Below are 25,902 nucleotides of genomic sequence, written 5' to 3' on the forward strand. Positions count from 1 at the left end.
CTGAGGTGACAGAACCCTGATTGTCACATCTGCCTTTCAGGCTCTGTCCCAGCCTCTCACACAGATATATCCTGCAGCCAGCCCAGCTCAGGGAGCAGTGGGGACAGGTCATATCATCCTGCGAAACTAAGCAACATGGGTCCCGTTGAGGCTCAGATGGAAGATCCAATGCACCTCCTGGAGGTAAGAACTGTTCACTCGTCCTGCCATTTGGGGCTCTTGCAACAAACAGGGGCCTCCTGAAACATATCCTGGTTGGGAGCTTTCCCAGATCCCAGCCCTGGTAGAGAGACCTATTTCTCATCATGATATCCTCATTTTATTCTCAAAGGATGTGTCCAAGATCCTGGAGCCTGTTTCCTGCTGCAAGAGATAGGGGAGAGACCACTCACTGTCACGACCCACGGGTCTTCAACCTGGGTCTGCAGGGTTCATGGGAGCAGCCACCCTCCAACCCTCCACCTGGAAGCCTGCTGAAAATTGCTTACCTAGGACCCATGAAGTTCAGCCCCAGTTTGAGGACCGTGTGCTACCTGTTTCTGCTGCCACTCCCCTGGCTTGGTTTCCTGGCATCTGATTTGTGGTTGTGATCGCAAGTTTGCCTTTTGCTGCTGATCTTCCAGTATCCTGACCCAGCTGACTCTCAACTCCTGTCATGTGAGTGTGAACTCTGGCTCTGACCAGTAGGTCTGGCTGCCCTTGACCCAGCCGTGACATTGACTTTTGTACAATTTCTCCAATGCCCTTTCTGCTCTCCAGCAAGATACACCAGTCCCTTGGCTCCCAAAGTCCTAGTTGCCTGCTATTCAAGGGCTGAGGGGTGGTGCTTGTATTACCCCCACCCCCACCTCAGCTACTTTTCCGATGGGAATCTCCCTAGAGCAGAGGAGAAATCTGCCCTTCTCCTAGGATCAGTCCCAGCTGTAATTCCACCCACCCTGGCCGCAGCTCAACTACTTTGTTTACCTGGGGTCAGGGACCACTTTTGAAGCCCTTAGCATGGGGGTGGAGGTGGGAGCAGAGTCTGAAGCTCCAGCAGTTTCCACCAGAGAACACCACCCTCTCTTTCTATGGTCTGGCTAGGCTCACCATCCATCTTGGAGCTGAACACCAGATGGGAGCTGAGAGATTGTCCTTGGTGGGCCATGTTCTTGTGTGTGATGGAGCTGTGGGCCAGAGAGGGCCAGGAGAAGATGCACCACGCCTGGCCAGGACCGGGCTAAACAGCCTGTAATGCTAGGTGAGTCAAACCACGGCCACAATAGAGACACCCTGGGCATCCATGGGGACTGAATCTGGGCCCTTCACTACCAAGAGCACAACTCATTCCAACTTGAATCATGACCAAGGTGACCCCTGCCAGTCCCTCTGAGGTGGGTCAGTATTATCCCTGTTAGCTGGGGCATAGGGATAGAAAGCAACTGGCTACAAGGTCACACACAACGTCACTGACAGAGGCAGGAAGGAAGTGTGGTACTGATACCAGTCCAGCTCCAACCACTAGACTCCACCCACTTCCAAAGTCAGAGAACCCAGGAACCCTGACTCTGACAGCTAGGCCTTAAATGACAAGACCAACCTCCCTCCCACTCAGGAAGCCATAGACGGGACCATCTGCTGAGCTCCCCTGTGCAATGCCACTGCCAGAGACCATTGCGAGTGGGTGTCAAGTGACTGAGAAGGGAACTTCTTGAGAGCCTCCTAGAGACTCGCAGGTGTTTCACTGTGACCCTCTGGAAGCCGTGGAAAGAGTGCTGCATTGAAGAGACTCTCCTGCTCTAACAAAGGATTTCTGTTCTCCTAGACAGTCAGCCGGTGAGGCCAGTTTGTAGAATGTGGAAGAGCCCTTTGGCAATGGGTTGGAGGATTCACAATGTAGGTGGCAGCAGCTGCAGTGCCTGGGGTCCCCATGGGCCAAGCCTCCACTCCTGACACTCCAGGCTAATCTCCCACTGCTCTCAGTGGGGCTTGGCTTTAGCTACTGGGCCTGTGTGCCTAGACAGAGGACTCAGGTACTTCCATCCGGCTGCTCAATGGCAGATGCAGCCACCCAAAGAAGTGAAAAGAAAAGGAGGACTTGTGGCACCTTAGAAACTAACCAATTTATTTGAGCATAAGCTTTCATGAGCTACAGCTCACTTCATTGGATGCAAGCTGTAGCTCACAAAAGCTTGTGCTCAAATAAATTGGTTAGTCTCTAAGGTGCCACAAGTCCTCCTTTTCTTTTTGCGAATACAGACTAACACGGCTGCTACTCGGAAACCAAAGAAGTGAAGAAGAATGGAAGTGAAAGAGCAAAGCTGGACCATCTGCTGAGCTCCTTTCTGTCCCCGCATTGATCCTGGGGCTTCTAGGCAGGATCCCTACATAGCGCTGGGAGAAGCTGCCCCAGCCCAGGGCTCTGGGGCAGGGGCCTGCAGATCGGTGGGTTGATCGCTAGGACCCAGGAGCGGCTGGGGGGCGGCTCTGGGGGGAGGATCGCGGGGCTCAGGCCCGGCCGCAGGAAGTGGCTCGCAGCTGCTGCGGGGACTCTGGCTCCCGGCGAGATCCCCGCGCCCCGGCGGCTGGTGCTGGGAGCCCGGAGCCCGGGCTGCAGCCGGGAGAGGGGAACCTCCAGCCGGGCCCTGCCCGCTGCTCCCCGGGAGCCTCTCCCAGGGCAGAGCCCCCAGCCCGGCCAGGGCCCCTTCCCGGCCCGGCCCCTGCCCCGGGGGGCCCCGCTCGGAGGGAAGGTAAGAGAGACCCGCCCCCCCCCGGCACCCCCGGGCTGCAGGGGGCGGGTTTGGCCCCGGGCTGCTCCCCGCGGAGCCGGCTGCGATTCCCTGCCCCGGCCCGGGAAAGCTGCCGCAGCCCCCGGTGTGCGCGGGGCGGGGGCTGGGACAGTGACGGGGGGGCAGACGGGGAGCTGAAGGGGGGCGGGGGTGTAGCTAAGGGGGGATTACAGTGGCAGCACACCAGCAATCTTCACCCTCTTCTGGAATTGTTTAGCCTGCAGAAGAGAAGAATGAGGCGGGATTTGATAGCTGCTTTCAACTACCTGAAAGGGGGTTCCAAAGAGGATGGCTCTAGACTGTTCTCAATGGTAGCAGATGACAGAACGAGGAGTAATGGTCTCAAGTTGCAGTGGGGGAGGTTTAGATTGGATATTAGGAAAAACTTTTTCACTAGGAGGGTGGTGAAACACTGGAATGCGTTACCTAGGGAGGTGGTAGAATCTCCTTCCTTAGAGGTTTTTAAGGTCAGGCTTGACAAAGCCCTGGCTGGGATGATTTAACTGGGAATTGGTCCTGCTTTGAGCAGGGGGTTGGACTAGATGACCTTCTGGGGTCCCTTCCAACCCTGATATTCTATGATTCTATGATTCTATGAATTATACTGCTTCTTTTCAAATACCGGGGGGGACAGGGATGTGGGGGGGGCAGGAGGGGATGGGGGCGGGGGTGCGCTGAAGGGAGGATGGGTCCATGTCGGGCAATCAGGGGAAATTTATGGGGCGGATGGGAACAGGGCTGCAATAGAGGGAAACTGAGTGGGGGGCACTGCGAAGGAAAAGGGGGATGAGGGGAGGGGGAGAGATACAAGGGCAACTCCCCCACCCCAATGGGGCAAGAGAGGGGGAAGGCCTGCCCCACCCAGCAGCCTGGGGTAAATCTTTTACCACAAATAGTCAATGATGCTTTGGGGGTAGGTGGAGGCTTCTGCCCAAGGGTTCAGAAGCTACTAACCAAATATCCAGACGCCCCCTGCCCCCCCCCCACACCCTGTGCTCCCAATTTATTTTATTTTATTATTTTCAGACACACTCATGATTTTGGGGTCCGTCTCCTGAGTGAATGGATTAAATGAGGTTCGGGGCTGCCCGGGGCCCTGGTCTGATTTCCAGGCAGGATTCAGATCTCAGCCACACCGGAGTCAGACCGGAGTCACTGCTGGCTCTGGCAGGGGGTGAGTGCGGATGGGCCGATGGGATCAGCCTCTGCCTGCCTGTCCCTGGGGGCTGCAGGGGCAGGACAGGGAGGCTCAGTCATTAGCTGCTGCCACCAGAGGGCTCCAATTATTGATTGATCAGGGAGAGGAGGCAGCTGGTGCGTGTCTCTCTCTGCTCCTGATATTAGAGCCCTTAAATTGAGGTCCCTGGGTCAGACACTGCTGCCTCCTCTACCTGAGAGCCCAGAGTGTGAAACTGCTGCTCCCCAGCTGGTCTGTGCCAGGGAGAGGCCTTCCTTAACCCCCACTCCTCCCTCTGTGCCCCGCCTGGGTGGGCACTTTCTCCAGTGGCTGGAACCAGCCCCTGGGGCAGCCCCGGGCTCTGCCCACGCCACCCCTGAGCGGGAGCCTGCAGGTGATGGAGAGACCTGCGGGAAAGGTCTGGGGCCCGGGCAGGAAGGTGACTCTGCACAAAGGGCCCAGAGCTGCTGCCCTCAGTGACACAGACCTAGCTGTTGTAGTAGCAGATCTGTCTACTGGAGAGCAAACACCCATGAAAGTGGGGCAGAAACCAGTTCTCCCAGGCAGCGGGAAAGGGAGAGTGGAGAGACTGTAAGGGGCAGCAGGAGCAAGAAGAGAGGTTCCAAGCCTCATTCCCTGCATCACCCCTGGGCAGACTGACTTGGCTGGGAAGAAGAGTAGGAACTGACAGAGGAAAAGCCAGGTCCTCCCTCGGCCAAATCCTTGTGGCCAGTGTCGGGGGGGATCCCCCCAAATGGTTCCTTTGATTCTGCTCTTTTTCAGAATTTGTGTTAGAGACTCTGTCTGGGGGGGGGTTGGGTTAAAAGTGTCTCGGGAGGCTCAGTGCTGCGAGGAGGGGCTGGGGCTGTGGTGTAATAAAGTGCCTGAGGTTTTTCCCCGTGTGGCAGAGCCCAGAGCTTGTCTCTGCAGGGAGGGAGCCTGGGGGGAGTCAGGGTGTGAAATGGACTCAAGCCCCTTCTGAAACTTCCCCCCATCACCCCTCTCACCCTGACAGGCTGAGGAATCACATCCACGTTTCGCTCCAAATCGTCCCGTCTTCCAGGGGACAGGGAAGGGAAATGGCTGTGATGGAGCCAGCTCAGGTAGGGGATTTTCAGGGAGCTGCAGGGGGTTTGTTGTGGAATGGGAGGGGCAGGAAACCCCCAGGGGAGACAGGGAGGGGACAGGGTGTGATAAACCTGCTGGGGCATGTTCAACTTGGAGCCTGATTTTCTGAACAGCCCATTGGCCGGGTGGGGGAAGGAGAAACATTCCCCCCATTTCTGAACCAGGAAACACCCCCCTGGGCAGGGCTGGGAAAACTGACCAGACTCCCAGTGCTGGAGCCTGACCCCACTGGCCAGAGGCTGCTGTGAAATACGAAGGGAAGCTGTTGGGATTCCTGTCCCTGTCCCCGGCTCAGAGCTCTGCTTCCCATATCAGCCTGTGGCTGGCAGACATGTGGGAAATGAGAAGACCCTGCCCTGCTCCATCTGCTGGGGGGGACAAGGAGCTCTCACCTTCTTCCCATGCCTTAACGCCTCCTGGCTGCTCTGAGCAGGGTGGGGGTGGGATTCTGCTACTCTGTCACCCCCAGAGCTTCTGTTTGTTTATCCTTCCTCCCCTGTGACTAGTGGGATTGTGGCTGGGGCAGCAGGCACTGAATGGGGGAGACTTGTTGTTTCAGATGTTGGTGGCCTTCGAGGAGGTGGCTATGTATTTCACCGAGGGGCAGGCGGCTCTGCTGGACCCCAGTCAGAGAGCCCTCTACAGGGAAGTCATGCAGGAGAATTATGAGACGGTGACCTCACTGGGTAAGGGATTCCTGTGCCCTCGGTTATTGGAAGCCGTGGGGTCTGCGTGTCTGAATCTGGTCAGGTTCTTCCTTCCTCAGCTGGATTAGGGGGGACTAGGTCCTAGAGTCCACAGCTGCAGCATGAGAGAGACTCATCTCCATATCCCCGCCGGTGGGATTGGGGAATCAGAAACGTAAGAACATAACAGTTCTCATACTGGGTCAGACTACAGTCCTGTCTCTGACAATGGCTGGTACCAGAGGTTCATAGGGAGTGTTCAGAACAGGGCAATTATGGAGTGACCCGCACCTGTCTTCCACTCCTGGCTTCTGTTAGCTACATGTTTGCCATCACTCCAAGCATGGGGTTACATCCCTGACCATCTTGGCTAATAACTCTAGCTGGACCTATTCTCCGTGAAGTTTTCCAGTTCTTTTTTGAACCCAGTTATACTTCTGGCCATCACAACATCCATCGACAATGAGTTCCACAGGTTAACTGTGCATTGTGTGGGAAAAAAAAGCTTCCTCTTGTGTGTATTAATCCAACTGCCTGTTATTTTAATCGGGTGGCCCCTTGTTTTGTATTGTATGAAAGGATAAATAACACTTCTCTATTCTGTTTTTGCACACTGCTCATGATTATATAGACTTCTGTCAGATCCCCCCTTAGTCATCTTTTTTTGAAACTAAAGAGCCCTAATCTGTTTAGTCTCCCCTCATATGGAAGACATTCCATACCCTTGATTATCTTTGTTGCCCTTCTCTGAACCTTTTCCAGTTCTACTATACCTTTTTTCAGGTGGGGCGACCAGAACTGGGCACAACATTCCAGGTGTGGGTGCAGTATGGATTTATATAGGAGCATTATGATATTTTCTATCCCTTTTCTAATAGTTCCTAACATACTGTTAACTGTTGCTGCACATTGAGCAGAAGTTTTCAGAGAACTATCCACAGTGACCCCAAGATTTCTTTCTTGATTGGTAACAGCTAATTTAGAACATACCACTGGAAAAAATAATCCTAACTATTCATATTCAATGTGCACTACTTGGCACTTATGAACCTTGAATTTCATCAGCCATTTTGGTGCCCAATCTCCTGGTTCAGTGAGATCCTTCTGTAACTCCTCACAATCTGCTTTAGACTCATCTGTCTTGAACAATTTTGTATCGTCTGCAAATTTTGCCACTTCAATGTTCATCCCTTTCCCCAGATCATTAATGAATATGTTGAATAACAGAGGTCCCAGTACAGATTCTTTGGGGGCTCCGCTATTCACCTCGCTCCATTGTGAAAACTGACCATTTATTCGCAAAAAGAAAAGGAGTACTTGTGGCACCTTAGAGACTAACCAATTTATTTGAGCATAAGCTTTTGTGAGCTACAGCTCACTTAGAATCATAGAATATCAGGGTTGGAAGGGACCTCAGGACGTCATCTAGTCCAACCCCCTGCTCAAAGCAGGACCAATCCCCAATTAAATCATCCCAGCCAGGGCTTTGTCAAGCCTGACCTTAAAAACTTCTAAGGAAGGAGATTCTACCACCTCCCTAGGTAACGCATTCCAGTGTTTCACCACCCTCCTAGTGAAAAAGTTTTTCCTAATATCCAACCTAAACCTCCCCCACTGCAACTTGAGACCATTACTCCTTGTCCTGTCCTCTTCTACCACTGGGAATAGTCTAGAACCATCCTCTCTGGAATCACCTCTCAGGTAGCTGAAAGCAGCTATCAAATCCCCCCTCATTCTTCTCTTCTGCAGACTAAACAATCCCAGTTCCCTCAGCCTCTCCTCATAACTCATGTGTTCCAGACCCCTCATCATTTTTGTTGCCCTTCGTTGGACTCTTTCCAATTTATCCACATCCTTCTTGTAGTGTGGGGCCCAAAACTGGACACAGTACTCCAGATGAGGCCTCACCAATGTCGAATAGAGGGGGACGATCATGTCCCTCGAGCTGCTCGCTATGCCCCTACTTAAACATCCCAAAATGCCATTGGCCTTCTTGGCAACAAGGGCACACTGCTGACTCATATCCAGCTTCTCGTCCACTGTCACCCCTAGGTCCTTTTCCGCAGAACAGCTGCCTAGCCATTTGGTCCCTAGTCTGTAGCTGTGCATTGGGTTCTTCCGTCCTAAGTGCAGAACCCTGCACTTATCCTTATTGAACCTCATCAGATTTCTTTTGGCCCAACCCTCCAATTTGTCTAGGTCCCTCTGTATCCTATCCCTGCCCTCCAGCGTATCTACCACTCCTCCCAGTTTAGTATCATCTGCAAATTTGCTGAGAGTGCAATCCACACCATCCTCCAGATCATTTATGAAGATATTGAACAAAACCGGCCCCAGGACCGACCCCTGGGGCACTCCACTTGACACCGGCTGCCAACTAGACATGGAGCCATTGATCACTACCCGTTAAGCCCGACAATCTAGCCAACTTTCTACCCACCTTATAGTGCATTCATCCAGCCCATACTTCTTTGTAGTTTCCTCAGGAAGTCAGTGGTGTCTCGAAGGTAGCTGGGAGTGCTGGTAGCGTAGGGCCTGAGGAGAGAGTCTACATAGCCAGACAATCCTGCTGTCAGGGTGCCAATGCCTGAGATGATGGGGCGCCCAGGATTTCCAGGTTTATGGATCTTGGGTAGTAGATAGAATATCCCAGGTCGGGGTTCCAGGGGTGTGTCTGTGCGGATTTGATCTTGAGCTTTTTCAGGAAGTTTCTTGAGCAAATGCTGTAGTTGCTTTTGGTAACTCTCAGTGGGATCATAGAGTAATGGCTTGTAGAAAGTGGTGTTGGAGAGCTGCCGAGCAGCCTCTTGTTCATATTCCGACCTATTCATGATGACAACAGCACCTCCTTTGTCAGCCTTTTTGATTATGATGTCAGAGTTGTTTCTGAGGCTGTGGATGGCATTGTGTTCTGCACGGCTGAGGTTATGGGGCAAGTGATGCTGCTTTTCCACAATTTCAGCCCGTGCACGTCGGGCTGAGACAAATTTATCTGAGCATAAGCTTTCGTGGGCTACAGCCCACTTCATTGGATGCATGCAGTGGAACAAAATTGCTGTTAATTTTTGCGGCTTTAGCAAGTTGTTTCTCAAATTCTTACTTGGCCTGCCTTATTTTACTTTTAGAATTAACTTGCCAGAGTTTGCGCTCCTTCCTTTTATCCTTACCAGGAGTCCCAAAGTTTAAAGGATGCTTTTTTGCCTCCAATGGCCTCTGTTACTCTGCTGTTTAGCCATGGCAGCATTCTTTTGGTCCTCCCACTGTCTCTTTTGATTTGGGGTAGACACTTAGTCTGAGCCTCTATTATGGTAATTTTAAGTAGTCTCCATGTTGGTTGCAGGCATTTTACCCTGGTGACTGCTCTTTTTAATTTCTAACTAGCATCCTCATTCTTGTGTAATTTCCCTTGTTAAAGTTGAATGTCACTATGGGGGGTCTGCATGCTTGTTGACTCTCAAAGAATTCTAATAGATTGGTAAGGCATGATTTCCCTTCACAAAAGTTGTATTGATTCTTCCCCAATATATTGTGTTCATCTGTGGGTCTGATAATTCTGTTCTTTACTATAGTTTCGATCAGTTTGCCCAGAACTGAAGTTAGACTTTTTGGTGTTTTCCGCCCTACAAGGATATCAAATTTAATACATTACAGGTCATTTTTACTGAACGGTTCAGCTATAGTTACCTCTTCGACCAGTCCTGTCCTCCACTTAGGATTAAATCAAGAATTGCCTTTCCACTGCTGGTTTCAAGGATTAGCTTCTCCAAGAAGCAGTAATTTATGGTGTCTAGAAATTTTATCTCTGAATCATGCCCTGCGGTGACATTTACCCCATCAATATGAGGGTAAATGACATCACCCGTTATTTTTGCATTTTCTACTGCTGTAGCCACTCTGACCTTCCTTAGCATATCACAGTCACTGTCACTATCCTGGTCATGTGGTCAGTAGCATATTCCTACTGCTATACTCTTAATATTCAAGCATGGAATTTCTATCCATAATTTACAGTTTGATTCATTTTAGATTTTCACCCAATTTGACTCTGTTTTTTTTATTTATCATATAATAGCACCACTGCCCCACCAGCGTGACCTACTCTATCATGGCTATATATTCTGTACCTTGGTATTACTGTGTCCCATTGATTATCCTCATTCCACCGAGTTTCTGCAACGCCTGTTATATCAATTACCTCATTTAATCCATGCACTCAAGTTCAGCCATCTTAGTATTTGTCGACTTCTAGCATTTGTATATAAGCACTTGTACATTTTCTCAATATGCTTGCCTTCATGTGTTACGTTTCAATGGGACACTGTTCCTCTCTAGCTCCTACCTGTACTTTACCAACTCCTTCCCTAGCCTCGAAACGAGGATATAGAGCTACCTCTTTAATAAATTCATCCCTAAGGGATGTCTTCACCTGATCCAAGGCTCTCCCCCTGCCCTTAGTTTAAAAACCACTCTACAAACTTTTTAATTTTACATGCCAGCAGTCTGGTTTCATTTTGGTTTAGTGGGAGCCCATCCCTCCTATAGAGTTGCTTCCTTCCCCCAAAAGTTCTCCAGTTCCTAATAAACCTAAATATCTCCTTCCTACGCCATCATCTCGTCCATGCATTGAGACCCTACAGTTCTGCCTGTCTTCCAGGCCTTGTGCGTGTAACTGGAAGCATTTCAGAGAATGCTTCTATGGAGGTCCTGGACTTCAATCTCTTATCTAGCAGACTAACTTTGGCCTCCAGGAATGCTGTCCTACCTTTCTATGTGTCATTAATACCTGCATGTACCATGACCATCAGCTCCTCCCCAGCATTACTTGTAAGGCTATCTAGATATCTTGTGAGAGCTACTACCTTTGCATCCAGTGGGCAATGCACCATGTGGTTCTCCTGGTTGTCACAAACACAACTATCTATATTTCTAATATTCAAATCCCCCATTACTATTACCTGTCTCTTCCTAATAACTGGGGTCACCCATCAAGCGGTATCCTCAGTGGCAGAGGACATCATGACATCATCTGGAAGGTAGGTCCCAACTATGGTCCCCTCTGTTCCAGTGTGATGCTTTTGAGCCCCAAGACTTTCATCTTCCTCAACAGCACAGGGACTGTTGGACAGGAGGTGGGACCACTCTACTATGGCACTAAAAGTCTCCTCTTTGTACCTCTCTGTCTCCCTTTGCTCCTCCAGTTAAGGCGTTCTAGCCTCCACACCCTGTACTTTGTCTCTAAGGGCAGTGAGTTGCTTGCATCGCGCACACACATATGCCATATGCGCCAGCTGCCCGTGAGGCAGGTGAATAACATATTGCACTCTAATGACTGTGCTAATTCATCCCATCTCTCCAGCTTTCAAGGGGGCGGAAGCTGTGTATTGTCCTGCCTGTATTATTGCTCACTCAACACAGAATCCTTGTTCTCCTCCCTTCCTGGGACTAGCTCCATCCATGGGGAGGGCTCTGGGCTCTGCAGATTTGGAAATAGGCAGCGGTTTAACTCCAGAGCTGTGTGTGCATCAGCAAGTCCCCCCAGAGCGTACAGATCCTGGGAACTCCTAGTGGGAGTCAATTCCCCCCACCTCCCCACATGTCTGCCTCTCCCAAGGTGGCTCAATGACTATGTCCCTGTCTGTTCAGATTCCACATCCCCCCCTCCAGCACAGCTCAGGGCCAGGTTACAATCAGGGAATGCCCTTTGAGACAGATACTCTACCAGTGCTCCATGCATCCTGATCTGGTCTGATTTCACCCCCTGAGCAGGATTCCCCATTCCCAAACCTGACCTGATCGCCCGGCTGGAACGAGGGGAAGAGCCGTGGGTCCCGGATCTCCAGGCCGACAAGGAAAGGGAGAGCCCGAGAGGCACCCGCACAGGTGAGGAGTCAGGGAAACTGAGACAGAAACATCTGGCAAGTGAAGGAAAAAGCTGGGACTCCCAAAATGTGCCGTGAGCGAGAGCCCCCAGTTCTGCCCCGTCTCACCCAGGTCAGGGCTGCAGTCAGCAGGTGTTGTAGCATCAAGGCAGATATCAGTCACGGCTTCCCAGCCATCCTGTTAGCTCTTGGGAATTTCCTCCCTGACTTTATTTACCTGGGAGTGTTTGGTTGGGATGTGGAGGCAGAATCCAACGTCTCCAGCTCCCCAACAGTCACTGTGTTGTGTTTTCCCTCTTTGCTATTCCCCTTTTCGGTCCTTTCTCCCCGGCACAGGCAGTGACTCCTGTCTGGGTTCTCTCTCTCCCAGCAGGTGAGAGGACAGTGAGTGAGAACAAGGAGGAGAATCAGCAGCAGGAAGATCCTGAGCAAATGGAACCCCAGGAGAGGTTTTTGAGAAGAGCTGAAGGGAATTTTTCCCAGGGCTTGGAACAGGGAAAAGCCTGGGGAAATTGGTGCAGGTCAGAGAGGCAGCTGAGAAACTGCTTCATTTCTTGGGCTGATGAATCCATTCAGTATGGGGGAGGATGCAAAGATCCCAAGGAAACCACAGCCCCACAGACATATCACCAGGAAGAAAAACCCTATAAACAACTAAAGAGTAGGAAAAGGTTCAATGTGAGTAGAAAGCTTGTTAAATGTCGGAGAAACCACTCAGGCGAGAAACCCTATAAATGCTTGGACTGTGGGAAAACCTTCAGTAAGAGCTCAGACCTTATTAAGCATGGCAGAATGCACACAGGGGAGCGACCTTATAAATGCCTGGACTGTGGGAAAACCTTCACTCAGAGCTCACACCTTATTACACACCAGAGGCTGCACACAGGAGAGAGACCGTATAAATGCCTGGAGTGCGGGAAAGAATTCAACGTGAGGTCAAACCTTATTAAACATCAGCAAAACCACAAGGGAGGGAAACCCCATATTTGTTTGGATTGCGGGAAATGTTTCAATCACAGCTCCTACCTTATTACGCATCAGAGACTGCACACGGGAGAGAGACCCTATAAGTGTCTTGAGTGTGGGAAAAGTTTCAATCAGAGCTCTAGTCTTATCACGCATCTGAGAACCCACACGGGAGATAAACCCTATCAGTGCCTCGACTGTGGGAAAAGCTTCAATGTGAGATCACAACTTATTATTCATCAGAGAATTCACACGGGAGAGCGACCTCATAAATGCTTGGACTGTGGCAAAAGCTTCAGTCACAGCTCACACCTTACTAAACATCGGCGAATTCACACAGGAGAGAGACCCTATAAATGTCTTGAGTGTGGGAAAACTTTCAATCAGAGCTCACACCTTATTATGCATCAGAGAACCCACACGGGAGAGAGACATTATAAGTGCATCGAATGTGGGAAAAGTTTTGTTCGGCGATCAGCCCTTATTACGCATCAGAGAATCCATACGGGAGAGAAACCCCATACATGTTTGGTCTGTGGGAAAAGTTTTAGTCAGAGATCAGCCCTTATTAGACATCAGAGAATCCATACGGGAGAGAAACCTCACACGTGCCTCAACTGTGGGAAAAGATTCATTCAGAGATCACACCTTATCACACATCAGACAATCCACATGGGAGAGAAAACCCATAAATGTTTGGACTGTGGGAAAAACTTCAATAACAGCTCCTACCTCACCAAACATCGGAGAATCCACAAGGGTGAGATACCCTAGAAACACTTCAATGGTGGGAAAAAATTCAGTGGGAGCTCTTACATTTTTATACATTGGAGAATTCCTACGAGAGCAATTTTTGACTTTTAAAAATACTTTTAATAAAATCGGTACATAAAACGCAGTGAAAACAAGAAATGACAGATTTGAGCCTGTAGAAGAGTTGAAAGTCACTGAGCAGACAGTGGATGCGGTTCCAGAGTTCTTAGCCAATTGCTCATTAGGAGCACAATTAAAATTGCCGCCCCCTCCCGCCCCCAACATTAAAATCTCACTTTTCCAACAATGTGCTAAAAGAGCACCCAAGCTCTGAGAAAACCCACACACCTGGTCTTTCTCTACAGTACCAGCACAGACTGTCCGGGATCTTGCTGCAGCAGGGTCCACTCACTGGGCACAGCTAACCTGGCAGAGTGTGACTGATTGATTGCACTTCCTGACGGGTAAAGGGGTGGAGCTAGCTACTACATCACCCAGCAGCAGCCAGAGCTCGTTGGAAGCTCAATACGTTCCACTCCTGCAGCTGCATTTGGTCCTGCTTCTTGCTTTCTGCTTCTCACCAGTCTGCTCTTGGGCCCAGCTGCCTGCTTCAGTTCCTTTCCTTCTCCATCTTTGCAACCCCTGGCTCAGCTTCCTGACCATACTTCCGGCGTACCCACTCTGGCTTTCAGCTTTTTATCCCTGGTTTCACCCTTGGCTCTGAGAAATGTATGGAACAGATATGTGTTTGAATGATTAATAGCTACTTGTTCCTTCTGGCCCTCAGAAAAATAGAAAAGTCCGCCTCTGTTTATCGCAAAATAGGATCCACCTAAGAAGTAAAGACCGCAAGAAAATGGTTCATATTATATGACACATCTTGTCTAAGAACCCATAGATCAGCCAAGGTTGGGATTTCCTCTCCCCAAGAATAGAAACTAAAATGTCTAAATGAGAGTACTGTTAATCAGCTAGGCAAGAATATCTCATAATTTGCTCATGTATAAACCTCTTTCTCCCTCCCAGCCTAGCTAAAAAGAACTCCAAGTTACCAAGCAAGGGTCACACCCTGCTTGCCTATGCAAAATGTTTTCACCCCAAAGAATAAACTATACATTCTTTTCCTTGTAAATCAAATATGCTGTGAATCATCTCTTTCCCCCCCAAATTAAAATTTGCACCTTTGTCAGCGTTGTGATTCTGAATCAGATCTACATCCTTCCGTATGTGGAAAATGTCTCTTGTTCTGTTGTACGTCCTAAATAAGGTGAAATGCTTATGTACAATCAAAGAATGTATGGAGTATGTCCTCTAAATTTAGAAGAGTATAAAGGTTTTGTTGGTTTTCATTGTAAATGTTGCTCTCTAAGAATTGTCTGGCACAAGGAAGAAGAAATATAAAAAGATATAAACCATGGTATAACTTTGGGATATTAAGAGAAATTGCTTAGAAGGGGCTGTCCCAATCCATAGGAGGGGTTAATGATGAAATACAATCCTTGAAATGAATCAAATGTATAAAGCCTCTGATTAAAAAAAAGTATTGAAGTAAATTGTGATATACTGACGCCACCAACTGGATACCAATGGAGGCAGCAAAGAAAAACCCTAAGCACTCATTTGACCTGAGTCCAGTAGGAATGTGTGTGTGGCCCTTTCCTATGAGCCCTGAAACTAGGCTATATAAACTGAAGTCACCATGTGCTAAAGAGAGTTGGCTGAACCCAACAAGAAAGTGAAAAATTCCTAAGTATGACTCACTCCCGGACAAGACGTGTGGAAAGAACTCTTCCCCCAGCCCAGGGTTATATGGATAAGAAGTGGTGAGATTGAATTTCAAGGATTGCATTTCCCCTTCTGTTCTTTCATATAAATTACTGAGAGTTATCCTGCTGAGCCTGTGCTCTCTAGTGAGATGTCAAGTAATCATATTTTAACTTCTTTGTTAAGCCCAAGCAAATTGGCCTAAACGATTGAAAAGAATTGTGTTTAGCAATTGTTTTTAATACTCTAAACTTGTCTCTTTCGGACTAGTCCAGTCAAACTGTACTAACCACACTCTTCAAAGTGCCTTGCAGACAAGTGCACCCTGGGAAGTGTGATAAATGTGTTAGGAATTTAGAATTGACGGTCACAAGTCAATGTAATCAGAAATCTTGGTACTTTGTTACTTGATACAACTGCTGAGCCTCAATGCTAGCAAGACTGTTGTGTGTGTTGTATACACCTAGCACTTTGGTTGTTTCTGCACTTTGGTGGTAAACTGCTGATTGTATATTGATGTGACTCTGGGTGAATTAATAAATGGTTGTTTGGTTGAGGATAAGCATGTGTCCTGATGTGAGAAACACAGTTCAACTTAAAAATGGACCTGAAAAGAACCCATCATTAAAACTAGTAAGCTAATGTTCCCTGGACTGAATACAAGGGATTCTGTTGGATTCTATTATATTTAGGCCGAGTTTGTTAGGTTTCAGCTTTGAAATCTATCCGGCACCCTGGCAAATTCATACATTGACTCCTTTTCATGCTTACAGCTCTGCTCTTGACTATGACCCCACGTGCCCTGTGGTCCTGATTCTTGTCTCCAGCTTGATTCCACTCTCCCCTCCAGGTGCCTGGTCATCCTCATGGTTCTGACCTTTAGACACAACCACCCACAACCTGATTGTGATCCTGCCAGTTTGAGCCACCCAAGAGAGAAAACCGGAGACCTGATTGGCTGAGAAATTGGCCTCCAGTAAGGCCTTCCTCTTCTTCTCAGAGGTAATGGATACCTTTCAGAGGCTGCCACCCCAGACTGAGGCCTCACTACCCAGAGCCCAGGTCACTCGGGAACTAAAGATTCTGCTGCTGGCCAAGTTAGACAGCGACCACAGGGAATTTCACAGCTTCCTGAATCAGGGCGGGCTCCTGTTCATGCTACGACCCTGTTCATTTCCCAGTGACTAGGCCCAAGTGGGGTTCATAATCAGCCTATTAGTGAGGGAAGCCCTAGTCTGGGTGTTTCCACCCACTAGAACTTCCAGCTCCTTGCCGGGGCATCTTGAGGAATTCAGCTGAGACGTGGTGGCTGTCTTCAATGACCCAAATTGCACCCATTCTGCTGAGAACACACTTCAGGACTTATGCCAGGGGAATAGCCCAGTTACCAGGTTCGCTGCAGAATTCCAACCCTTAGCAGCTGGCACTAGATGGAACGAAGCAGCAGAACATTCCTATTTCCCATGCCAGATAGAGCCCCCAATCAACCCAGAGGCTGTGGCCAAGCTGTGCATCATTGTCGATCACCTGGCTGAATGCCGACTAGGAAATCCAGTTTTCAACCCGCACTGGCTGACCAGCTTCAACCCTGTTATACTGCCACAGTAAGGAACCAGTAGACCTATGCCTACACTGCGGGGAACTTGGGCACTTCATCCCGAGGTATCCCAATATGATTAATGTTCTGCCCTGATCAAGAAAGCCCCCTTCTGTCAACCAGTACCCTAGCCATGATCAGTCAGCAAGCCACCGCTGTCCAACTTCCTTTTACTTACAACATCCTGCCATGTCTGAGCCGAGGATTCCAGGAAACTCAGGGGCCTCTGACGTATTTTTGGACATAAATTTTGCTTGAACGAACAACATTCCCACACCCAGAGAGTGTCCAAGCATCAGTCCTGGGGGGCCAGCCTCAGGGACTGCCCGAGAAGCAGTGGTCCCGGGAGCGGCCGGAGCAGTGGCCCAGGGGCAGCCCCAGAAGCCAGCGGGAGAATGGTCGCTGGGGGCTTTAGAGCAGTGGGCCACTCAGGCCCATCAGCCCCCACCACTGGAGCACCCCCCCCCCCCAGAGTAGCGGGGCCCCAGAAGCAGAGATTTAGTCATCACGGGTATTTATAGTAAAAGTCACGGACAGGTCACAGGCTTCTGTGAATTCCTGTTTATTGCCCGTGACCTATCCGTGACTTTTACTAAAACTACCCGTGATTAAATATTACTCAAAGGAGATGCTCTCACCATTGGGCCAGGGGATCATCCAACGTCGGGCTCCCTCAATCTCTCCTGCTAAACCTGGGACACGTTGGGTGTCATTACAGAGTCCTTGGGAAAGGGGACAGGGCTCACCCCGGCAGGTGCCCCAACCCCTGGGCTGCTGAGTCAGTCTCTTCCTCTGGCCCAGTGTACATCTTCAGATGCTCTGGGCACAGAGTGGGCTTTGCTAAGGGTCTCTCCCCAGCACAGACCCTGCTTGGGGAGCAGCAGCTGTGCAGTTCGGGCTCCCAGATCCCGATGGAGGAGGCAGCAGCTTATGACTTAGGCTGGAAAACAAAGAGAGATGGAGAGGGGCCTCCTCTCTCTGAGCAGGGCCCAGACCCCTCTGGCCACAACAGTTACTGAATCAACTGCCCCCCCAGCCCTTCTCTGCCAGACTCCTAACCCTGGAGGGATCCAGTGGAGCCAGGGCTGACCACAAAGTGGGTGCCAGTCAGTGAGTGGCGCTGAAACCCCTGCTCCCCCAGGAAAAATTTTGACCCTGGAGCCAATCCTAAATGGGCAGAGCACCAAGACGACCTGAACCAGGCCGGCCGGAGCTTTGCCGCTGACATCCAGGCTCTGGATGGGGACCAGCACTCAGTGCCCACATGGGGGAGCCAGCTGGGCAAGGGGTAGTTGGGATTCCTGGGGGTGGGGGGCAGACATGAGGGGGGTTTGCCTAGAGCCCCAGGGATGGGTGAATCCGGGCCTACAAATCACTGAATGAACCTGTTGCCGTGGCACTGGCAGCTCCCTGACCTGAGAGCCGGGGGAGCAGAGCTGGTAGCTCCAGCCCAGGGCTGGTAGCCGCGGATGGGGGTGTGGAGACAAGAGACCGTCTCTGGCAAAGGGCTCCGTGTACCAGTTTTGTACTCGAGGGACTCACACGCTGAGTCGGACGGTGTCACCGAGAAACGTGTCCCGGGCAGCCTCTCTAGGACCAGGACCCGAGCCCATCACCCCTGTGTCCATGCAGACATGGGGGGCTCTCTGGAACAACCCCCAGCCCCCATGGAAAGCCCCCTTCTCCCCGCTCCCCGGGATCTCCCGGCTTCTTTCTGTCCCCCCAGTGATCCTGTGGCTTCTGGGCAGGACGCCTGCATAGGGCTGGGAGAAGCTGCCCGCGCCCAGGCTGGTGGGGTCCCCAGGGGGCAGGGTCTGGGGCAGGGGCCTGCAGATCGGTGGGTTGATCGCTAGGACCCAGGAGCGGCTGGGGGGCGGCTCTGGGGGGAGGATCGCGGGGCTCAGGCCCGGCCGCAGGAAGTGACTCGCAGCCGCTGCGGGGACTCTGGCTCCCGGCGAGATCCCCGCGCCCCGGCGGCTGGTGCTGGGAGCCCGGAGCCCGGGCTGCAGCCGGGAGAGGGGAACCTCCAGCCGGGCCCTGCCCGCTGCTCCCCGGGAGCCTCTCCCAGGGCAGAGCCCCCAGCCCGGCCAGGGCCCCTTCCCGGCCCGGCCCCTGCCCCGGGGGCCCCGCTCGGGGGGAAGGTAAGAGAGACCCGCCGCCCCCGTCACCCCCGGGCTGCAGGGGGCGGGTTTGGCCCCGGGCTGCTCCCCGCGGAGCCGGCTGCGATTCCCTGCCCCGGGCCCGGGAAAGCTGCCGTAGCCCCCGGTGTGCGCGGGGCGGGGGTGCAGATAAGGTGGTATTGAGGGGGAGCAGGGATGTGTGAGGGGCAGGATGGGATGGGGGCGGGGGTGCGCTGAAGGGGGATGGGGCGATGCAGGAGAATCTGGGGAGACTTATGGGGCGGATGGGAACAGGGCTGCAACAGAAGGAAACTCTGAGTGGGGGGGGGTCACTGCGAGGGAAACGGGGGATGTGGGGAGGGGAGGCTGGGGGGAGACTGAGAGCAAGAGCAGACTGGCTGGGGAAGGGAGCGGTCGGGGAGAAGGAGAGGGAGAGATACAAGGGCAGCTCACCCACCCCATGGGGCAGGAGAGGGGGAGGGGCTGCCCCACCCAGCAGCTAGAGGGGAAATCTTTTACTGCAAATAGTCCATGATGTTTTGGGGGTCGGTGGAGGCTTCTTCCCAAAGGTTCAGAAGCACCAAGGCAAATATCCAGCCCACCCCACCCCACAGACACACACCCTGCTCCCGATGTGTTATTGTCAGATACACCCATACTGGTGTGGGGTCTGTCTCCTGAGTGTTCGGGGCTCCCCAGCGCCCTGTTCTGATTTCCCTGCAGGATTCAGATCTCGCCCACACCGGTGTCAGACCGGATTCACTGCTGGCTCTGGCAGGGGATGAGTGTGGATGGACCAATGGGATCAGCCTCTGCCTGCCTGTCACTGTCCCTACCCTGTGTTGTGATAAAGTGACTGAGGGTTTTCCCAGCGTGGCAGAGCCCAGAGCGTCTGTCCGCAGGGAGAGAGCCTGGGGGGAATTGGGGTGTGACGTGAACTCAAGCCCTTTCTGTAACCTCCCCTCTCGCCCTGACAGGCTGAGGAATCACGTCCACGTTTTGCTCCAGATTTTGCTCCAGATCGTCCAGGGGACAGGGAAGAGAAATGGCTGTGATGGAGCCAGCTCAGGTAGGGGATTTTCAGGGAGCTGCGGGGGGGGGGGGGTTGCTGTAGAGGGGGAGGGGCAGGAAACACGCAGGGTGAGGCACGGGGCGGCCAGCGTGTGACAAACCTGCTGGGAAATGATTTTCTGAACAGGCCCATGGTCAGGGGGGAACGTTCCTTCATTTCTGAACCAGGAAACACCCCCCTGGGCAGGGCTGGGGAAACTGACCAGACTCCCAGTTCTGGACCCTGACCCTACTGGCCAAAGGGTGCTGTGAAATACAAAGGGAAGCTGTCAGGATTCCTGTCCCTGGCTCAGAGCTCTGCTTCCCGTATCTCCCTATGGCTGGCAAGCGAGTGGGAAATGAGAAGAGCCTGCCCTGTTCCATCTGCTGGGGAGACAAGGAGCTCTTGCCTTCTCCCACCACCTGAAGCCTCCTGGCTGCTCTGAGCAGGGTTGGGGTGGGATTCTGCTACTCTGGCTTTCCCAGAGCTTCCATTTTATTGACCTTTCTCCCCCATGAATTGTGGCTGGAGCAGCAGGTGCTGAGTTGGGGACTCTTGTTTCAGATGCCGGTGACCTTTGAGGAGGTGGCTGTGTATTTCACTGCGGGGCAGGGGGCTCTGCTGGATCCTGCTCAGAGAGCTCTCTACAGGGACGTCATGCAGGAGAACTACGAGACGGTGACCTCACTGGGTAAGGGATTCCTGTCCCCTAAGTTATTAGAAGCTGTGGGATCTGCATGTCTGACTCTAGGTTCTTCCCTGGTCAGTTGGATTCGGGGGGGAGGGTCGTGTAGTCCCCAGCTCCAGTGTGAGATAGACTTTCATCTCCATACTCCCTCCAGTGGGATGGGGGTATCAGAAATGTAAGAACATAACAGTTGCCTCAGTGTTCCCTATATTTTTTTCCCACTCCTGAGTGGAATGAATTTTGTTATGTGCACCAATATGGAGGGGATGTGTGACACATCACCTTCATGTTGGTGCACATACAAAATTCATGTGGTGGGGATAGGGCCAAGGGGTTTGGAGTGTGGAAGGGGGCTTAGGCCTGGGGCAGAAGGTTGAGGTGCAAAGCTGTGAGGGCTCTGGCTGCGGGGGTGGGCTCTGGGGTGGGGCTGGGGATGAGGGGTTTAGGGCTGGGACAGAGGATTGGGATGCGAGGGGGTGAGGGCTCTGGCTGGGGGTGCAGACTCTGGGGTGAGACCAGGAATTCTGGAGTCACCCACACCTGTCTTCCATTCCCAATTTCCGTTAGCCAGATGTTCGCCATCACTCCAAGCATGGGGTTGCGTTCCTGACCATCTTGGCTAATAGCCCTAGCTGGACCTATTCTCCGTGAGGTTTTCCAGTTCTTTTTTGAACCCAGTTATACTTTTTTGGCCATCAGAACATACATCGACAATGAGTTCCACAGGCTAACTCTGCGTTGTGTGAAAAAATACTTCCTCTTGTGTGTATTAATCTGGTACCAAGGCTGAAGTGCAGACTACAATCAGTAGCTCTGCAATTTCATATTTTAGTTCCTTGAGAACTCTTGGGCGAATACCTCCTGAGCCTGGTTCCTTATTACTGTTTAATTTATCAGTTTGGTCTAAAACATCTTCTATTGAAACATCAATGTGGGACAAATATGGGCTTCAAAGAAAAGAATAGCTCTGATGTGAGTGTCTCCCTACACCGTCTGCAGTGAAGACCAATGCAAAAAATTCATTTACCTTCCCTACAGTGGCTTTGTTTTCCCAGAGTCTTTGTCATCTAGTGGCCCCACTTCCTGTTTGGTAGGCTTCCTCCTTCATGTGACCTTAAAAACAAAATTACTGTTAATTTTTGTATCTTCAGCAAGTTGTTTCTTGAATTCTTTCTTGGCCTCCAATATTGTTCTTTTAGAATTAACTTGCCCAAGTTTCCTATTATCCCCACCAGGATTCCCAAATTTGGAAGGATGTTTTTTTGCCTCTAATGGCCTCTGTTTCTCTGCTATTTAGCCATGGTGGCAGTTTTTTGGTCCTCCTACTGTGTTTTTAAGTAATCTCCATGTTGCTTGCAGGCATTTTACCCTGGGGACTGCTCTTTTTAATTTTTGCCTGTCTAGCATCCTCATTCTCTTGTCGTTTCCCTTGTTAAAGTTAAATGTTACTGTGGTGGGTCCACATGCTTGTTGACTCTCTGAAAGAATTCTAATAGATTGGTGAGGCATGATTTCCTTTTACAAAAGCTGTGTTGACTCTTCCCCAACATATTGTGTTCATCTATGTGTCTGATCATTCTTTCTTTTACCATAGTTTCAACCAATTTGCCCGTACTGATGTTAGACTTTTTGGTGTATTCCCTCCTACAAGGATATTAAATTTAATTATATTACAGGTCACTTTTACTGAGCAGTTCAGCTACAATTACCACTTGGACCAGATCCTGTCCTCCACTTAGGACTAAATCAAGAATTGCCTCTCCTCTGGTGCACTCGAGATCTAGCTGCTCCAAGAAGCAATAATTTATGGCAGTGGTTCTCAAATGTTTTTTTCATGGACCATTTGAATGTTGCTGAGGATCTCGGCAGACACTTAATGATCTTTCCGAATGTTGATTGTAAAGCTATTGTAAAGCGCTTTGGATAAAAGCACTATATAAAAAAACCCTTACTAATTAACTGTTCCTCATACATGCATATTATCTGTACAGATAGCTCAGCTTTAAGATGCTAAACAAATCTGTGAGTCAACTAGAAATAGTCATGCTCTCATCGCAAATATTAATGCAATATTTTCTGATACTGGAAAGGAGAGTAAAAGGCATTTGCTCAGGCTTATGCAATTTCTCTGAAATGTCCACTCTAAATTTGATTAATACTTCACACACATAGAACATTAAAAATAAGTAACAACGTGACACAAAGAGCAAAACAAAATCACAAACCAGTAACAACACTGAAAATATGAAGTGAAGTAAAATATCAAGTGGTTGATGAGGGGGAGTTTAAATGATTGTTTAGGACCCACGCTGTGCAAATGCAACAGAGCCCTGTAGAAACAGGCAAAGTTCTTCTGGTTTCACATTGTGGGTGTCACCAACTCAAAAACTCACAGTGGACTCGTTGAGTTTTTATAGGTCCTGGAGCACATTAACACATGGCTTGGAGTTTGCAGACAGATTCCTGCTTCAAAGAGCTTGCAAATAAGGTCTTTATCCTACAAAACACCTAGCAGCACCCCCACCAAACCTAGTGCTGCTTGCTACTTAAGAGTCAATGGGAATACTCTTAGGCTTAGAGCAGTGGTTCCCAAACTTTAACAACCCACAAACCTCTTTTACTAAAATGTCAAGTCTCGAAAACCCCCTCCTAAAAATGAATATTTCCAGAGATTTTCTCCCTTACCTGAGCATAAATTAGAAAAGCAGTGATCTTGGAAATATAAAATTTGGTTTTATTACATGCTTATTACACACTATTATTATTATTTATCATTACTGTATTTTTATTACATTATGAAAATGGAAACATTCTTCCACGATCTCACTTTTGTAGGTCGTATCACTTTGATTAAGCCTGTTATAAGACAAGGCTCCTAGGTTTCATCAAGGAGTATCAGATGTGAGGCAGCATGAAGGGATTTAAGCAGCCAACTCAAGGAGTTCCTCTTACACAAGCATTCAGGTCTTGAGCAGTCCAGGCAAACCATGCACATTACAACAAACCTTAAACTTGTTCTTCATAAGAATTTTAAAACAATACTAGCAGCCTATTTAATTTTAAAAACAGTTAAAAAAAATCTACCTCCCTTTCCATTTCTTATAAGGAGTCTTGAAGTTTACATCTCAGTGTGATGGATGTGCTTGCTTTGATCTGCTTAGCTCTTGGAAGCCCCCGAAGCTCCAGGCTGCTGGCCCCATGGTGCCCGGGGTCCCTAGGGACAGCTCTGTCCGCCATTAAGGAATTTTTCCCAGAGAACGCCCTGTAACATTGTGCAACCCCCCAGGGGTTCGCAAATCCCAGTTTGGGAAACAATGTCTCAGAGGGAACTGTCCGTGGACCACCTGAATGGAGCTCACAGTTTGAGAACCTCTGATTTATGGTGTCTAGAAATGTTGTCTCTGAATCATCCTGAGGTGACATTTATCCTGTCAATAGGAGGATGGATGAACTCACCCATTATTTTTACATTTTCTTCTGCCTCTCTGACCTCCCTTAGCATATCACAGTCACGGTCACCATCCTGGTCAGGTGGTCAGTAGCATATTCCTACTGCTATACTCCTATTTTTCAAGCTTGGAATTTCTATCCATCATTTACAGTTGGATTCATTTTAGATATTCACCCTATTTGACTCTGGGTTTTTTATTTATCATATAATAGCACCACTGCCCCACCAGTGTGACCTACTCTATTGTTCCTATATATTTTGTACCCTTGTATTACTGTGTCCCATTGATTATCCTCATTCCACCGTGTTTCCGCAACGCCTGTTATATCAATAACCTCCTTTAACCCAGGCACTCTAGTTCAGCCATCCTAGTATTTGTAGACTTCTAGCATTTGTTTGTAAGCATTCATATGTATTTGTGTGTAAGCATTTGTACATTTTCTCAATATGCTTGCCGTCATGTGTTATGTTTCAATAGGACATTTTTTTGCATAACTGTTCCTCTCTAGCTCCTATCTGTACTTTATCAACTCCTTCCCTAGCCTCAGTACTAGGGTATAGAGTCACTTTTTTAATAAATTCATTCTTAAGAGATGCTTCTGCCTGAACCGTTTCCTCCTCCGCACTTGGCCGCTTTTCCCCAGCCCTTAGTTTGAAAAACCCTCTACAACCATTTTAATTTCACATGCCAGCAGTGTGGTTTGATTTTGGTTTAGTGGGAGCCCATCCGTCTTATAGAGTCTCTTCCTTCCCCGGTTTTTAATAAAGCTAAATCCCTCCTTCCTATGCCATCATCTCATCCATGCATTGACACCCTGCATTTCTGCCTGTCTTCCTGGCCTTGCGCGTGGAACCAGAAGCATTTCAGACAATAAATTTTAATCTCTTACCTATCAGACTAACTTTGGCCCCCAGGAACCTTATCCTAACTTTCCTTTGTGTCATTGATACCTACGTACCATGACCATTGGCTCCTCCCCAGCACTGCTTGTAAGTCTATCTAGATGTGTTGTCCCCCAGGGGGCACAGATTCTGGGAACTCCTAGTGAGACCATGTCGGTTCCCACTATCTCCCTACATGTCTGCCGCTCCCAAGGGGGCTCAGTGACCCTGTCCCTCATCTGTTTACATTCCACATCATCACCCCTTCCAGCACAAATCGGGGTCAGGTTAAACTCAGGGAATGCCCTTTATGACAGATACTCCACCAAGACTCCATGCGCCCTGAACTTGCCTGATTTCACCCCCTCTGCAGGATTCCCCATTCCCAAACCTGAGCTGATCGCCCGGCTGGAAGGAGGGGAGGAGCCTTGGGTCCCGGATCTCCAGGCTGCCAAGGAAAGGGAGAGCCCAAGAGGCACCCGCACAGGTGAGGGGGCAGGGAAACCGTGACAGAAACATCTGGCGAGTGAAGGAAAAACTGGGACTCCCAAAATGTGCGGTGAGTGAGAGCCCTCAGTTCTGGTGTCATATCATCCCAGCAAATGTCAGTCACAGCTTCCCATTCATCCTGTTAGCTCTCGGGAATTTCCTCCCTGACTTTATTTACCTGGGAGTGTTTGGTTGGGATGTGGAGGCAGAATCCAATGTCTCCATCTCCCCAGCAGTCACTGTGTGGTGTTTTCCCTCTTTGCTATTCCCCTTTCGGTCCTTTCTCCCCGGCACAGGCAGTGACTCCTGTCTGGGTTCTCTCTCTCCCAGCAGGTGAGAGGACAGTGAGTGAGAACAAGGAGGAGAATCAGCAGCAGGAAGGTCCTGGGCAAGTGGAACTGCAGGAGAGGTTTTTGAGAAGAGCTGAAGGGAATTTTTCCCAGGGCTTGGAACAGGGAAATGCCTGGGAAGTTCGACACAGCTCAGAGATGCAGCTGGGAAAT

At 50.1% G+C, this 25,902-nt stretch overlaps 2 protein-coding genes across 2 annotated transcripts in view; both read left to right on the forward strand.

Moving 5' to 3' along the window:
- The first annotated feature begins 2,532 nt into the window (after positions 1–2,532).
- LOC140898417 (uncharacterized) overlaps positions 2,533–25,902 on the forward strand; it is a 28,742-nt gene continuing 5,372 nt past the window's right edge. The window contains exons 1-5 of the mRNA XM_078848896.1: positions 2,533–2,729; positions 4,961–5,048; positions 5,633–5,759; positions 11,526–11,639; positions 12,009–13,364. Of these exons, the coding sequence (XP_078705022.1) occupies positions 5,025–5,048; positions 5,633–5,759; positions 11,526–11,639; positions 12,009–13,364 (1,621 nt within the window). The 5' untranslated portion in view covers positions 2,533–2,729; positions 4,961–5,024. The remainder of the gene's footprint in view (positions 2,730–4,960; positions 5,049–5,632; positions 5,760–11,525; positions 11,640–12,008; positions 13,365–25,902) is intronic.
- On the forward strand, positions 18,602–25,463 carry LOC140898416 (zinc finger protein 707). Its single transcript, XM_073312229.2, has 4 exons — positions 18,602–18,859; positions 19,816–19,907; positions 20,454–20,580; positions 25,284–25,463. The coding sequence occupies exons 2-4, from the start codon at positions 19,884–19,886 to the stop codon at positions 25,418–25,420; spliced, it is 288 nt and encodes a 95-aa protein (XP_073168330.1). The 5' UTR covers positions 18,602–18,859; positions 19,816–19,883; the 3' UTR covers positions 25,421–25,463.

This window comes from Lepidochelys kempii, chromosome 14 (genome assembly GCF_965140285.1).
Source record: "Lepidochelys kempii isolate rLepKem1 chromosome 14, rLepKem1.hap1, whole genome shotgun sequence".
Classification (NCBI taxonomy): domain Eukaryota; kingdom Metazoa; phylum Chordata; order Testudines; family Cheloniidae; genus Lepidochelys; species Lepidochelys kempii.